Source organism: Peromyscus maniculatus, chromosome 21 (assembly GCF_049852395.1).
Source record: "Peromyscus maniculatus bairdii isolate BWxNUB_F1_BW_parent chromosome 21, HU_Pman_BW_mat_3.1, whole genome shotgun sequence".
NCBI classification, from domain to species: domain Eukaryota; kingdom Metazoa; phylum Chordata; class Mammalia; order Rodentia; family Cricetidae; genus Peromyscus; species Peromyscus maniculatus.
Genome location: NC_134872.1, coordinates 14809009 through 14822628, shown reverse-complemented (window position 1 = coordinate 14822628; position 13620 = coordinate 14809009). Strand labels below are relative to the sequence as shown.

The following is a 13620-nucleotide window of genomic DNA, read 5'->3' as shown; positions in this document are numbered from 1 at the left end:
GATGAGAAATGATGTAGTCAAACGTGAACCTCTAAATCCCATGTACCTCTCTGGCCACGGAAGGTACCACTCTTTTTCCTTCCAAGTACGTAGACCATGATGTCTATAATTAATTGTCCTGTACTCACTGAACTTGGATAATATCTTTACAAGCACATGATTTTAAACTTGGTTATGCTTAATCCTTTCCCTGAATCTGTTTACTAGGATTCAGTGTGAAATATGTTCAATATGTAGGCTACAATCTCAAAGGTGGTATTTTCTTTCAGTTCTTGGTGGCATCTACAGTGGAACAGTTTAAAATTCTTCATTTTTTCCAGCATATTGCTGGAAAATCAGGTTCTCAATGGAGCATCAGAATCATGCGGTTGACTTGTTAAGTCAGGTGTCTGAGCCACACTCTCTGAGGTCCTAATTCAGTGATAGTGTGGTGTATAAAAAGCCACAGATAAGCATTTCTAGTAAGTTTATGTATAAAACTGAGGTCTCTGTCTGGGATGATACTTAGAGAAAAATGCTAAAAGATATGATTCCATAAATAAGAATTATAGACAAGGAATGCCATCAACTAGAGGCCAGAGTTGTATTTACAAAGTCAGAGCTTGTCACTCTAACAAGATCCCTAGTGAGTCATAGACACATTACAGTCCAGAAGCACCACTTTAGAGAAGTTGAAAGCTTCAGGGCAATTGAAATGTGGAGTAGATTCATGTTTATGCATAACCTGATAAGCCACCCTTTATCATATTCTTCCAGCTTGACCAGGAGTCATACATAGCAACAGGGTTTAGCAAGCATGTTGTTAGGAGAAACATCTATCATCCATGAGGAGCTCCATTGCTTATAGCGTTATTCAAGATGTAGGGAAGGTAGTAAGGAATGGGTGTCCTGATCTCAATAGAAATTAAGAACTCCCTAGCAGAAGTCGACCACGGTGTCTCAGCAAGGAATAATTCATATGTATAGACTCAGCAAGATGGTTTTGCTGAGGCAGACCTGGCTGCCTTTGCCCCTGAAGGTTCAGCTAAGCAGCAGCTGAGGCAAAGTGGCAATCAAAATGTTCCATCTCCCTAGGGCCAATTAGCTTCTACTTCCAGTCAATTTGGAATGTTTTGCGAGAGTTTGTTTGTTTGTTTGTTTGTTTGTAACAGGGCCTCACTATGTAGCCTTGGCTGGCCTGGCATTTGCTATTTAGACCAATTGACCTTGAACTCATACAGATCTACCTGCCACTTCTTCACGAATGTTGGGATTAAAGGCGTGCACCAAAATGCTTAGCGTTAGACTGTTTCTTAATGGAAGGGACATTGTCTTCCCAGGGGTAGATATTGTTTTGTATGAATTTGAGTTTTCTCTGTAGGTTCAACATCATGTGTTCAGAGAATTCTCTTCCAAAAAAATCTTTCTACCTTTTCATGCAGGCCACACCACCCTTCTTCCAATCAGGGAATGTATGTGGAATCAAAGGAGAAACAGCATACACATAATATTATTGATTACCATAAATATTTCCAGGTGTAGCAGTTGAATTGTTGTTGACTAAAGAGGTTGAAGTTGCTTGAAATATTCTGTAAATTCTCTGTTGATATTCTATAAAGCTGGACAAATGTCCTCTCTAAAATATATTGTATATGTAGAAAAACCTTGATTGAATATACACACTGTCAGAACGAAGAAATAATTGAGCAAAGCAGATTACAAAATCAAGACAATACAAAACCAGTTACTGTCTCTACACTGAAAATGAATCACCCCAACAGAAAATAAGAAAACTGCCCTGTGCATCAGAGCATAACAAAAAATAGGACACTTAATGGTTGGGTTAACCAGGGAAGTAAAGGTTTGCATAGTAAAAACTACAGTTTTTTGAACCTACATTAGAACTTCACATTGGACACCCGGTGCATGCCTGGGATTAACCATTTTAAAGACTAAATGAAAAATGTTCTTAAAATATTTAAAAGAAACTTATTCAACTTAATTTGATTTTAAAGCAGTATTTAAAACTCATAAAAGCCAGAGAGTTAACTTCATTTGTAGTTAAAAAGTTCACTGACTTCAGTTTGTTTGATTTGTTCAGCTTCTTCTGTGACACCTAGCAAAATTTTTGCTATTCTTTATTTTTGTACTTTATTACTCTTTGTCAAGCTTCAGCGTATTTATTTTCCCAGGATGAGTACTGTGATAGAAAAATGACAGTTGACTTCCATAATACATAGGTCCTTAGAAATCAAAGAGTATATGCATGCATATTTATTTATTTTTCCATGGGTTTAAATTTTATTACCCAAAAGAATTTATAATAGGTAATTTTAAAATCTGAAAATAGATTATTAGCTTTCCATTTTATACATACCATTCTGGCAATTATGTAGGGAAGAGAGATGTGTTCACTAACCACAGCACATGGGAATTATACATCAAGTATCAAAGAGATGGTTCCAAGGATTCCTTGAGTACAATACACTCCCCAATGACAGAATAAACAGTAATGGAGAGAGAAACTTGGCTGAGGCAGCTGGTACCTCCCTTTGCATGTGCTCTGCCTACCTCTACTCTTTCTTAATTTACATTTTTTTCATTTATTTTACTTACCAACTACAGTTCCCCTGCCCTCTTCTCCCATTCCTGTAGCTAGAGTTTTCCTGTCTTGTCCAAAGTTAGAACAAATCTCTGTCACCCGCCAGTCCCACAGCTGCTCAGACCCAACCAAGTAAACACAGAGACTTATATTGCTTACAAACTGTATGGCCATGGCAGACTTCTTGTTAACTGTTTTTATAGCTTAAATTAATCCATTTTTATAAATCTATACCTTGCCACATGGCTCATGGCTTACTGGCATCTTCACATGCTGCTTGTCATGGCAGTGGCTGGCAGTGTCTCTCTCTGCCTTCCTGTTCTTTCTTTTCTCCTCTCTGTTAGTCCTGCCTATACTTTCTGCCTAGCCATGGCCAATCAGGTTTTATTTATTGACGAATCAGAGCAATTTAACATACAGACCATCCCACATTGGCTCACTCCCCCTCTAAACCCAGACATATTGCTTTAAAAAAAATGGTTAAGAGATTCTTGTGTCCCAAATCAGAAGAGCCCTTTTGTGTGGGACAGATAAAAAAAACAATATTTTTATTTAAAACAGATTGATTATAAATACAATCTCTTTCTAAAGAAAAAAAGAGGATAGTTTAGATATGATAGGATAAAAAAGTAGATTAATGAACCTACTTTTAAAGAGTAACAACTTTTTTAAAATGTTTTACATTGCTATAGATTTCAGTTTTTGATACAAGTTTAAACTTAATTTTGTTATACTGTATATATATTTCTATTCTTGTTTAAGGTATTATGTTTATGTAACTCATTTAAAATTTTAATGGATAATTTAAAAATAGATTAATAATTAGTCATCTATGATAATCATATTTATAGCCATGTTAATTAAGTATTCTAGGTATACATAGATATATTTCAGATAGATAGGTAATCTTCAAACACTTCAAAGACCTACAGAATATGACATTTAAAATGTTTTAAAAATTTAGACTTTCTGGACAGTGAGACATGTCTGCTCCTGGCAGGACAGATTACTTCAGAGGAGGATGGGCATCGAAGACACTCCATATGGAGTTTATCTTCACCTTGGCAAAAATAGCCATTTGGGTAACAAACTGTCCTTGCCTGGACTGCTTGGTCAACTGGACATGCAGGACCCATAGGAAGGTGACCACTAAACTTTCCTTGAAAAAATGGTCCTTCAGGTTCCTGCTTTGAGGAGGAAACTGCCAGACATTCTACAGGACACAGAAAAAAGTAACTGAGAGACTCTAGACCTGTGGGCTAAAGACAGATGCCCCAACTTTACAATAAAATTTAGATGACTGTCCAGGCTGCCAGCTGTCTCTGTCTACCCTGCAAGACTCCCAAAAGTTGCTTGCATCCTTCTCCCATTTCTCAGGTAGTATTATATCCTTCTGAGGTCTTTGATGTGGTTGAAGACTAGATAGTTATAATTTCCTCAGTTATGATAAAAGATGGGTTAGATATAAAACCTTAGACTCACAAATATCAAATAGATAGGGTATCTTCTTTAATATTGTAACTGTAATTCTTGCTTAATAATTATTTTGTTGTGTGTAATTTTACTATGTTAAAGTTAAAACCTTCCTTTTTGAAAAAGAAGAAAAGGGGAAGTGCTGTGGATATCGTTCTGTATAAATAAACACTGATTGGCTGGTAGCCAGACAGGAAGTATAGGCAGGACTAACAGAGAGGAGAATTGAGGGAACAGGAAGGCAGAGAGGGAGACTGCCTGGAGCTGTCTCAAGGATAAGCAAGATGTAAGGTATCAGTAAGCCACGAGCCATGTGGCAAAGAATAGGTTAATAAAAATGGGCTGAATATAAGACTAAGAACTAGACAATGGTAGGCCTGAGCTACTGGCCAAACAGTTTAAATAATGTAAGCATCTGTGTGTTTATTTTATAAGTGGGCTCCGGGACTGGTGAGACTTGGTGGGACCCAGAGAGAAAAGCTCTCCAACTACACATTCCTCCCCCTACCCTGCCTCCTATCTATTCTTTTCCCTATCCACTCTTCCTCTGTATCCATTCAGAAAGGGTTAAGCTTCCCACGGGCTTGAACAAAGTGTGGCACATCAAGTTGAGGCAGAACCCAGCTCCTCCCCCTGCATCATGGCTGGGTGAGATAATCCAGCATGGGGAAGAGGTTCCCAAAAGCCAGCCAAGTGCCAGGGACAGGTCCTGATCTCACTGCTAGGAGTCTTATTAACAGATCAAGTTATACAACTGTCACACACATGCAGAGGTCCTAGGACTGCAATTTTTATTTAATAAGTCCTTCAATGACTGGTTTCTGGAGGCAATTTACCTGTGAAATAAAAATCTCTCTATGCAATATGTTTACTAATTGTCATGTAGTGCAGTCACAAGAACCTCATGCTTTTTGTTGATTCTTTGAATGAATTTAAAAGTGAGAGAATGGATTTAATTTTAGAGTAGCAATCACTCAGAATTCTTTGAGGAGTATTAGAAAAGAAAATTGCATGACTTTTTCTACAGATTCATCTATGACATTAAATATTTAAAATACTTTATATCGTGTTACAAATTAAATCTGAAACTATCAGAGAAATGGGGAGATTGAAATGTGTTTACATCCCATCATGCTGTTTACAACATAAACACAGTTTAGGTTCAGATAGAAATGCAAAATTATAGGAAAAGAATTGAAATCATTAGAAGATATGCTCACAGCAGATCAATCCTCTATTGCCTTCTCCTATATTAATACAACACAGAAGTCAGTAAACTATACATGAATTGACTGTTTCCATACTTGAGTGCCATCAAAACCTGCAGATGGAGCAACATGAGGAAGAGAAAACACATCACAGGAGTATACATGCTTGGAGGGCAGCAGGAGGGCTTCTCAGGTATGGCCCCTGAGGACATCATCTCACCTTAGTCTTTACCACAGTCTCAAGTGAAAGAAATGTGAGGTAGGCACATGGCAAATGAACTCTCTCTCATGCCTTCCCCTGCACCCCTTTGCTCTGTTTCCTGCTTGAAAAGAATAAGTTCTACATTCTTTCTTATGTTAGGAAAGATAAAGGCAAGAGAAGGATTGCGTTTCAACCACATTTCTACTTGCATTTGAGAGTCAACAGTCTCAAGAATGTTATTTGATTTCAAACTGCATCAATGAGACAATGTGACAGTCTTGCAATGTTAGGAAGGTGTGAGCCTTTCTCACGTTCATGTCTGCTAATTGGAGGTGCTGGTGATCACTCGGTCTCTCTGTCTTATCACCTTCTCCACTTGATTCAGTAAACAAATCCTACCTTCCCTCATTTGACCTTAGTAATATGACCTCCATTCTTGTTAGCTTGTTAACATTCTCTTTTGACCAGCAGGAAATAGCCTTTGCCTTCTGACAGATTCTTAACAGTAACTGAAAATAAGCCATCCATGTTTCCTGATTCTGCTTAGTCTTTTGCATAGACATGGCCATTTTTCTATACATTATCTATCTATCTATCTATCTATCTATCATCTATCTATCTATCTATCTATCTATCTATCTATCTATCTATCTATCATCACCTATCTATCTTTGACCATCTGTTTCTTTATGTGTCTTTGTGAGTGTATGTACATGTGTGTTTGTGTGCACCTGGAGGGTAAGAGATGACATGAGGCATCCTCCATTACTTTATGTATATCCTTTAAGGAAGTATTTCTATCAGAACCTAGAGTTAATATTTTTCTGACCGGGCTGCAATCCAGCAAGCAACAGTAATTTCCCTGTCTCTTTTCTGTTAGACAGAAGGCTTAGAGTGGAGAGCATGCAAGAACCCACCAGTTGCTGGGTAGATTCTCGGATCTTAACCATGGTTTTCATGATTACAGAGCATTCTTAACTGCTGGTTCATCTCTCCAGCCTAAATTTTATACTTTTATCTCAGTTTTAAAAACAGCATATCTCTGTGTAAAAATAGTATGCATGATACTCACATTTTAATGGAAAACAATAATTCCCTTATAAGCTTAAATCTCCATGCAATACCCATGACATAGATGAAAAGTATTACTAAATGGCTATGTACCTCAACTCACATTATTAATGTATTATAATATCCCATCTTGCTGATTATAAGATTCTGGGAAATTTGCTAAAAAATCACAGAGATAGTATGATTTTGAGTCAAGAATTTTAACATGGACCTTTGCCTTTAAAGCCTACATTATCTGTTACTACACAATGATGTTTTAAAAGTGTAGTGTCTTTAAAAAATAAACAATCTATTATTGCATAGGTGCTTTTGGTCAAGCTCCAGACCCAGAGGGAGGTCCTTCACTAAGTCTGCTAGGACTATGATGAAAGAGTTGTCATGACCACAGCATTAAGGAAGCATACACTTCCAAGTTTATGTGGATCACTGTCAGCTACTTTTTCTTCTTGGTTATCGCTGTATGTTCTTCAGTGACTTGATTGCTATCAGCTGTGGGCCACTCATCCTTCCTAATAGCTACCCATAACTCCTGGCCCTGTGTGTGTCCCAATGTAACTAAACTGCGCTATCAGAGTCATCAGGGAAAGAGGGAAACTTGCTAAGATAGTCACTCAAAGGTCATGTAACATGTCTGCTGTAAATCTCTCCATGTACATATAGCTTCCTATCACTTCCCCACCTCTTTTTCTGTTAGAGGCAAGTGACAGGCTCTACCCACACAGGGCACCACACACAGAGAAGGCAAGACTCAGGTCTCACAGTGACTACTGAAGTGATTGCCCGGGTTAAAGACTTTTCAGCTCCTCGGAACATAGGACTGACTTTACACTCCACACTCTTTGCTGTACACCAGCAAGAGGCATCACTGTTGTTCCATGGGGTAAGTTCTCATACCTCACTGCCACGCTGATCTCAACTATTGAATCCTCAGTGCTCACTGGCTTGTGGGATGACATTGGCCCTAGGGTCAGGTCATTCATAAGTGTATTCTAGTATTCTCCAACATCTTATTTCAGTCATTTTCATTTTAATCACTTAAAATTGTGTTAGGAAAATGTGAGAGCATGGAGCGGCATAAAGTGGATTTCTATATCAACAATTTTTTGTAGAGAGTTTCCAGATATTTGAAACGTAAGTTCAAAGGTTTTCATAGTTAAGAATCTGCTCATATGTTTCTAAGGCAGTAGCAATGTAGAGGGGCAGAGGAGTAAGTGGCAAAGAAGATGACTCGGATGTGAGATCTGTATCTTCTAATTGGGTCACCTTAGATTTCATTTCTTAGGACAGAGAGATGTTGAGAGAGCAGAGACGCTCTCTTCTCTACCTTTCTCTCTCCCTTCCTTCCTCCTCCTTTGATCCCCTTCTAACACACACACACACACACACACACACACACACACACACACACACACACAGATAAATGAATATATACAGATGCATAGATATACACAGATATATACACACAGAGAGGTACACACAGATGTAGATACACAGAGATATACACACATATACACAGATACACACAGAGAGAAATACACACACATACACAGATATATACACACACATATTCACAGATAGATACACACACAGAAACACACACAGAGATACACTTACAAAGATATACATAGATACACACATATACACAGACACACAGAGATACACACATATGCATACATATACAGATACACACAGAGATAGATACACACACATAAATAAACACAGAGACACACATGGTTACAAAGATATACATGCACACATACAGACACACACACACACACACACACACACACACATACACACACACTTGAATGCTAAGTTTCTTCCCAGTTCTAGATTTTCATGACTAAATTCCTCATTAGATAAATGAAAATTGAGCAAGTATGCACAATTTGTATGAGACTGCATACTGTATATTTATTTAATTAATACTTAATTTACAAGTAAAGTAGACATTATTTGCTGACTAACTATCAAGGTAGCTATATTAGTTTCAAAAGAAAAAGCTCAGGAGGGTAAAAAGTCTCTATTTCTAAACTTTTGTACATGGAATTTTACCAAATGCTTGACACATTATCTATTAAATATCGTGAAGTTAAAATAAGCACATTTTAGTGAAGTATTTTGTCATGATTTTTTGCTCTTTTAATATATATAATTTATATAATATATAATTTAAATTTCAGTAAAAACATAATTTTGTAAAACATCGTGCTTTTTTATATGAGTTTTCACATATCTACTATTTAACTGGCAGGCACCATTATTCATCCTTAAAAAGAATGACAAGCTGCTAATAGCCTCTTAGTATTTAAATCACAATTCAAGTAAAAATTGTATTAAAACTTTTTTATGAAGTTGCTATAAATAGGTATGCTTCATCCCACAAAGCAGTGTCTTGTGTATATACCGTAAGTGCAAGCACCTAACTGACCTGTAGAACTTGTCTCTAAACCCAGAAGGGAGAAAAATCAGATGACAGACTGTTTCTGTGAGCATCCTAGAAAGATGTAGGACAGAATATCCATGTATAAGAAGAATCTTGTTTTAGTCTAGTGAGCTTGGAATCCAGTTCCTGTTTCTTTGTTTTTGTTTTTACCATAGAGTAACATGTGCAAGAAAGGAAAATGTTCTGTGGATTTACAGTGTACCATTTTTCCAAGTGGGTAAAACTGGGGACACATTACTGGGGAAGCTGAAGGAATTCATAGTGTTTGAACACCTTTGGGTAATTAATTGATCATGGCATCGTCTAGGAGGCTGTATGTAATACATGTATTTAGAGTTTGGAATGAGCCCAATCAGTCCATTATTCTCTTTCTCTCTACAATATACTTTTTAAGCTTCACAAAATTAGGTTAATTAGAAACACAGAGGTCCTCCCCTCCATGCTGATCACTTTTAGAGAGTGACACATTTGCATTGCAACCCGTTATTTAAGGAAATTAAATGACTTGCAAAGGAACAGGAGATATCTGGTTGTGAACCACCGTACTTCCAAATCCACTGTCTCCGCATTGCATTTATACATGTATATTATGTGTCCCAGCTGAGTATCTGTTGTCACCAAATGAAGCCTCCAGTTCTGGAATGAGTTACATCTAACAGAGTTGTTGGCCAGAGGGGCCCCATGGTAATCCCTAAACAATCCAGGCTATTGCCAAGGCCATTGGTTTCTCTCCACAAACAGATGATAAGGCCCCATTTCTGAAGACAAAAACTTACACTATTCATTGAACATGGAGAAGTTGAGCTGTGCCTACCTAGAACATTCACCCCTATTGATTCATGTGCTTTGCATGCTGCCACACGAGAAAGGTAAATACCAATCCAGCTACAAACCCTCTCATCTACAATGGTGGCCTGCCTGCAAGATAGGCTGGTACAACGGTGGCACAAAGCTTATAGGAGTAACCAACCAATATTGTATTGACTTTAAGGACCACGCCATGAAATAAAGTCCACCCCCAGCACTACTTGGGTGGCCCAGAGCCTGAGACTGGATAGGCCAGGGACCTAGGGGAAAACCAAATGCTATTGTTCTGCTAAAGTGATGTAGCAATTAAATGACTCCTAATGATATTCTGTTATACTCATTGGTGTCTTGCTCAGCCATTGTCAGAGAAGTTTCCTTCTGCAGGGGATGGGAACAAATACAGAGGGCCCCAGCTAGACAATGTGCAGGGAGTGAAAGACCTTGGAAAACTCCATCCAAAATGGGATGTCTCCATCAAATCTCTCCCCTCAGGGCTCAGGGAACCCTGCAGAAAAGGAGGTGGAAAGTTTGTAACAGCCAAAAGGGATGGATGACACCAAGGAAATAAGACCTTCTAAACACAGCAGGGCTGACATACATATGAACTCATAGAGACTGTAGCAGCATGCATTGGGCCTGCAAGGTTCTGAGTCAGATGGGGTTGTGATGGTGAGAGGGGAAGTGGACACATGCTTCTATACCTACCCCAGAAGCTGTCTCCAAATGCTAACCACTTTCAACGGAAAGATTAATTATCTTTGATGGAGTCTCACTGGGTTTACAAAACACTCCTAAAGGCAGGCCCCATGACTGGATATAGATGGCCAGCACAAAATGAACTCAATAACATTTTTGGAAGTTCTTTGTCTCATAATGCTTTGAAAGGACTTTATTTTTGTTATTTATTATTATTATTATTATTATTATTATTATTATTATTATTTACCTTACATTTGAGTATATATTATGGTTTCCAGTTTGTGTTTTTATGGAATTTTTGTGTGTGTGAACATGTGTATCTCTGTGTCTCTATGTGTTTTTTGAATTTTCTTTTTGGCTCTTTTTCTTCTGTTTGTTTGTATTGTCCTATTTGAGTTTGTTTTTCCTATATTTTATTATTGTTTTTAAATGCCTCTTTGTTTTCTAAGGAGAGAGAGAAAGAAAAGTTATGAACGTGAATGAGAGATGGGATATGAGGAGGATCTGGGAGGAGTTAGGGGAGGGGAAACCATATTCAGGATACATTGTATGAAAAAAATCTATTTTCAATAATAGAAAAAAAACACTATGTACCAAAAAAAAAAAGGGGGAGTTGAAAAGAAAAAAATCTTTGTCCAACTCTGATGTGGCAACAATAAGATAAAAAGAAAAGAATACCATTCTGTCCTCAAGATTTTGTCTCATAAATTTATTGTCTGTTAGCAAACATGCTATCCTTTTAAAAATAGTTGAAAACATTTAGCCTCTTGGCAAAAAAGAATAAGTAGATATTTGTTTTTTTTTAAATATTAAACACAAAAGAATGAATGGATATTTGTTTTTAAAAAGTTAAATACATCTGTTTAAAGACAAAAGATCTATTCAAAGCAGAAGCACACACTATAGTATTTGAGGCCGATGGAGATGTCTGGCCTTCATTCTCAGGGCTAACACCACTACAATCTTAACTGTGTGGGAGTGTCTATTGGTGTTATTCGGCTCTTGTTGCTGTGCAGATAGAAAAACATGAATGTGCTTCAATGATAAACATATGGTTTAGGGTAGAAACTCCTGTCCAGTTATTGCCATAATTCTACAGAAGAGATAAAAAGAAGATAATATCTAGAATTTAGGAAAGTGTGATGAATATGTGCATCAACAAAACAGGTCCACTTTACAAAGAAAAGCAGTTCCTTTCAAAATTTCCTAGGCTAAGATAAAGCATATCAATAGTGTTGTTAGGAAATATTTTATATTCTACCTTAATGTTATTAAAGAACAGGGGAAAAATCAAATGATGAAGCAATCTTATTTTTGTAGCTATGTAATGGTATAATATTTAGGCCAATTTCTTGCCTTACTAAAATGTGATTGATAAATTTGACATTTTATTTTTCAAGCCCAGCTTCATGTTTGTGGGTTACATATGCTCTACATCCTGTCCTAGGCAAGGAGTTATCTAAATATTTTGATTTTCTTCTAGCATTTAGAAGAGCTTATCTTTATTTTCACAGCCATGCTTTTTCTATATTCTGTTCAAACAATATGATATATCAGAAAGCGACTACTCTGAGCTGTAATCCACTCTTGATTGGCAGGAAGATCATTACTATGTAGGGGAAAAAGAAATTTGAGTCACTTCGCTGCTGTGTGCTTTCAATTTGTGAACTACATGGAATCTTTTGCAGAGAAGAAATGTTAAAGGCATGCTCTCTTTTCCATATTTACTCAAGAGCTGCTTTTAAAAAAGAAGAAACTAAGCATTAAGATGAAAAATCATAAGAGTTTGTCACTGCAGTCAAGTGCCCCAGACTTATCTTAGAGATAAGTGGCTACGGCTATGTGTCTATGTGGTAGCATTGAGATTTGTGTTTTATGAATTTACTCTGACATGTAAGAACAAGATGTGTTTCTCACTGTAGGAAGTCCTGATGCTTCTTTGTTTTTGTTTTTTTATCCCATTCCTCCTCTCTTTCATTGTTAAGATCGCTCTTTTCGTATCAGAAGTCTCACCGAGTGGGTTTGGTATCCCGCTCTGCTGTTACAGTTATTTCCTTTGTTCAGGATAAAACATTCAATGATAAATCCTGAGAGAAGTGATGGACAGGGAACAGGAGAGACTCAATGCTGCTAAAGAGAAACATGGTGGTACAAGTATCTGAAACTCTGCCCCCTGCCTGCATCGTCTCCAAACACCATTGACAAATTGCATAATGAAGATAGATATTTACGGCTTTGGGGGCCAAGAAAAATAACTTGGTGATGTTTAGTACAGTATTGAATGTGCTCTGCCTTGGCAGAAATGTGTGAGCCAGCTGGGTTTAAAAGCATAGCTCTTGCTAAAGAATGCTTTTGAGTAAAGCCTGGTTAAAAATAGCTGTGTTTGGTTTGCAGGTACAATTCTGGTGGACAACATGTTGATTAAGGGTACTGCTGGAGGACCAGACCCCACCATAGAGCTCTCTTTAAAGGACAACGTGGACTACTGGGTGTTGTTGGACCCTGTTAAACAGATGCTTTTCCTGAACAGTACCGGAAGAGTTCTGGATAGAGACGTCAGTGACTTTATTTTTTTTCTCTGTCCCTGTGCCGTAGCTTTAGTATAATTTAAATGTCCATATGCACTATCTATATGGTATTAAATTTTAGCCATATAATTAGATTTTGTTTACTAGACATAGCAACAAAAGGAAATGCAACTCCTTGGAATAAGAATGAGAAAGGAAGGAGGCATCTGTGTCTGAGGGAATCATTTTAATACTCAAGAATTTTGTCCTAGTTCTGAACAAAAGAACACACTACAAAGAATAAAGAGATGATGACTTCGGCCCAGGAGGGCTATCACATAGAACCCCATTTTTCCCCAACAATGTGAAAGTGAGGATGCTATTTGGCTTATGGCTGGGGAGGTAGAAGTTGGTGTGTGTCATCTTATTTAGCTGCTAGCAGTTAGACTTGGAAGGAGGAAGCTGAGCATCATGTTTATAAGGCTGGTAAAAACCACAGGTAAACCAGAGTCCTGGCAGCATCCTTATTCAGTCATTATCAGGCAATGTGGCAGAAGCATTTCATAAAGAATAGCTGAGCTGCCAAAGTTGTTCAATCTATCAGTTCTAGAGAGGTTGACAAAGTA

At 37.5% G+C, this 13620-nt stretch overlaps 1 protein-coding gene across 2 annotated transcripts in view; it reads left to right on the top strand.

Moving 5' to 3' along the window:
• The window catches only part of Pcdh15 (protocadherin related 15), a 1435956-nt gene that overhangs the window by 979318 nt on the left and 443018 nt on the right, over positions 1–13620 (top strand). For both annotated transcript variants that reach the window (XM_042266444.2, XM_076556998.1), the window contains exon 7: positions 12882–13042. In XM_042266444.2, the coding sequence (XP_042122378.1) occupies positions 12882–13042 (161 nt within the window). The remainder of the gene's footprint in view (positions 1–12881; positions 13043–13620) is intronic.